A 2,497-nucleotide genomic window follows, 5' to 3' on the forward strand; every position below is an offset into this window, starting at 1 on the left:
AGAAGTGAGAAGCGAAACAAGCGTGCAGAGATGTGAACTGCTGTATAGATAAGTGTGTGTGTAGTATAACTGCATAAGTGTATGGAAGTGTGGTATCCTTGCACTTACTTGTTTCTTCGATTTAATTGCTGCTTTATACCAGTCAACGCCATATTCACCTCCTCCTCTTATATTGGGGACGGCCAAACCCAACCCCAAGTACAGAGCGGAGAGAGCGAAGGCGAGAGAGAAGTAAGGGGTCAGGGAAATGTTGAATCTGCAGCCCAACACCAAAACCCCTGCAGTGAGTTAAATCCAATAGCTATATAAATAAATACAAGAAATTCAATTCTCTAGATAAAACTACACAGGTCTGGCTGTCAATTAAGACGTGCAGGCAACCCTACAGCAACGAACGAAAACGTCGCGGTGTTCTATGAACATATGAATCCATGTTCGAGGAGTCGATACACCATAAGGGCGCAGCCTAAGAGATAAGTAACTCTATACTTCACTATATACGTTGAAGGTGGCGCACCCTCCGTATCCGTAGAGCAGCATTGGCTGGGGGCGTTGCGGCATCCCCTTCTGTCGCATCAAAAACATGGGGATCTTCGTCCCGTCTTTGCTAGTGTAGAACTCCTGGGTGACTTCAAGCTTTTCCAGAGGCAAGTCATCTATCTGAGCAGCACATTACAGCAACAAACAGCTGCAACACCACATCTCAGCCACGCTGCCCTGGCCTCTGCCGAAGCCTTAATTTTAACACATCCGCTCCACAGGGGAACAGAGCTGAAGGACGCGTAAACGTTCTGTGCTCTGCATCATCCGGATACCAACATGCTGCTGCAGCTGCAGCAGCAGCATGCACAGTGCATGTAGATGCTACAGCAGCAGCTGCTATCGAGGTTTGTACGTTCAACGAGGGAGGAGAAGCAAGAAACGACCAGTTGCTTACAGTAGTGCGTCTGAGGACGGAGAGGTCATAGGTACCCCCGCTGACATCAACGTCGTACGTCACTTTGGGTGTATCGAAGCTGGTAATGCTGAAGAGGAAATGATCGAATTTCCTCTTTCCTGACATCTCTGAAACGGATCCAACGGGTATTTCGAGAGCCTTGACGCGCGGTCCATCTAAGCGGTGTACATATAGCCGTGATTTCACATCTTCAGTGTAATGAAGAACCATTTGATCTCGTGCAATTACCACCACCTCCTCAAGCACTGCTGCTGCCTCCGGCACCACATCCACCATTGGGGCGTCTGCACGCAATGCCATGCAGCATGCAGAGACAGAATATGCAATCAATGCCTCAGATGAACACCCCTGGGTGCTACAAATGTTAAGCAACTGCGCCCGATCCACAGCCTCAGCCCACGACTTCGACTGAAGGGAACATAACTCAATCAACCGTTCAACATGCACAATTCATGTCATCGATAGTAAGCCATTATTCCCACCCTCCAGCTGCCGCATCACACAGCCTCTAAAGTGCAGTACCTGGTTTTGCGATATCTACTTTAACTATTTTGTTCTTGGGGGCGTCCCGGTTCGTCGTGAAGAGGAAAACGCCTTCATCGTTGGCTACATATTCAAAGCCGGCCTCAAAGTCGTCAGCCACCTTCACCCATTGCAGCTCCTTAAACGCCGAGATTGGTGCACCGGCGGCAGGCAGCGCGGCAATCCACAATTTATTTGTCTGCGACAGCAGGAAACAGCAGATGCACTTCACGCTTCATGAGAAAGATGCAAACAAATACTCGTAACAGCAGAAGGACCTCACGCTTCATGAGAAAGAGAAATACAAACGTAAGCAAATGCTCAATGTACTGGCGTCAAGCGTTCGTTCTACAATTCATACGACGCTCTGAGAAGTAGGTTGCTGATCCTGAACGACTGGTGCCTCAACACCCTTTTCTATGAGGTTTACTACACCTGTTGCAAGCTCCTGCGTTTACTGTTGGGTGTTTACTCTGCAAAGGCGTTTCCTTTCGTGCCCTCTGTGGCTCGTTGCTTACCGGCTCGCAGCTTCGAGAGATGCTGGCGACGACAAACTTCTCATCATCTGTCACAGTCGCATGGGCCATCCATGTCGGTTCAGTTGGGAATTCAAGCACCAAGACGTCCTGAGTCTGGGGGGTGCCAACTTCGTGACAGTAGAGCTGCAACAAACCCAGAGAAAGGCTATATGAAACAGCGCATTAAAATACATGCAACACTGAGGGACTCTTCATTATTAGTAGTGTTTAAAATATATTGTATACATCTAATAAAGAGAAACGAAGTACGTCAAGAATTTACCATATAATCTATATAGAGGAAATAAACGAGGTGGGGCAAGCATTTATTATATATTATATACATAATACAGACAAAAGAGTTTATCGAATTTTATATGATAAACATAAACACGTTCAGGCAAGTGTCCACTATGTACTATATTCATAATGATCATGAACGAGGTCAGCCACATGTTTATTGTAAATAGAAGCACAAATGACTTAGTCTGTTTTGCAT

The 2,497-nt window shown here is 46.7% G+C and overlaps 1 protein-coding gene across 1 annotated transcript in view; it reads right to left on the minus strand.

Annotated features, from left to right (window-relative positions):
- Positions 1-2,284, minus strand: part of EMH_0070190 (prolyl endopeptidase, putative) — a gene marked incomplete at both ends in the record, with an annotated part of 3,275 nt that extends 991 nt beyond the window's left edge. The window contains 6 exons of the mRNA XM_013498953.1: positions 109-256; positions 518-660; positions 938-1,242; positions 1,481-1,679; positions 1,999-2,142; positions 2,282-2,284. Of these exons, the coding sequence (XP_013354407.1) occupies positions 109-256; positions 518-660; positions 938-1,242; positions 1,481-1,679; positions 1,999-2,142; positions 2,282-2,284 (942 nt within the window). The remainder of the gene's footprint in view (positions 1-108; positions 257-517; positions 661-937; positions 1,243-1,480; positions 1,680-1,998; positions 2,143-2,281) is intronic.
- Between the last annotated feature and the right edge of the window lie 213 nt (positions 2,285-2,497).

Source organism: Eimeria mitis, genomic scaffold (assembly GCF_000499745.2).
Source record: "Eimeria mitis Houghton genomic scaffold, Emh_scaff3852, whole genome shotgun sequence".
Lineage (NCBI taxonomy): Eukaryota > Apicomplexa > Conoidasida > Eucoccidiorida > Eimeriidae > Eimeria > Eimeria mitis.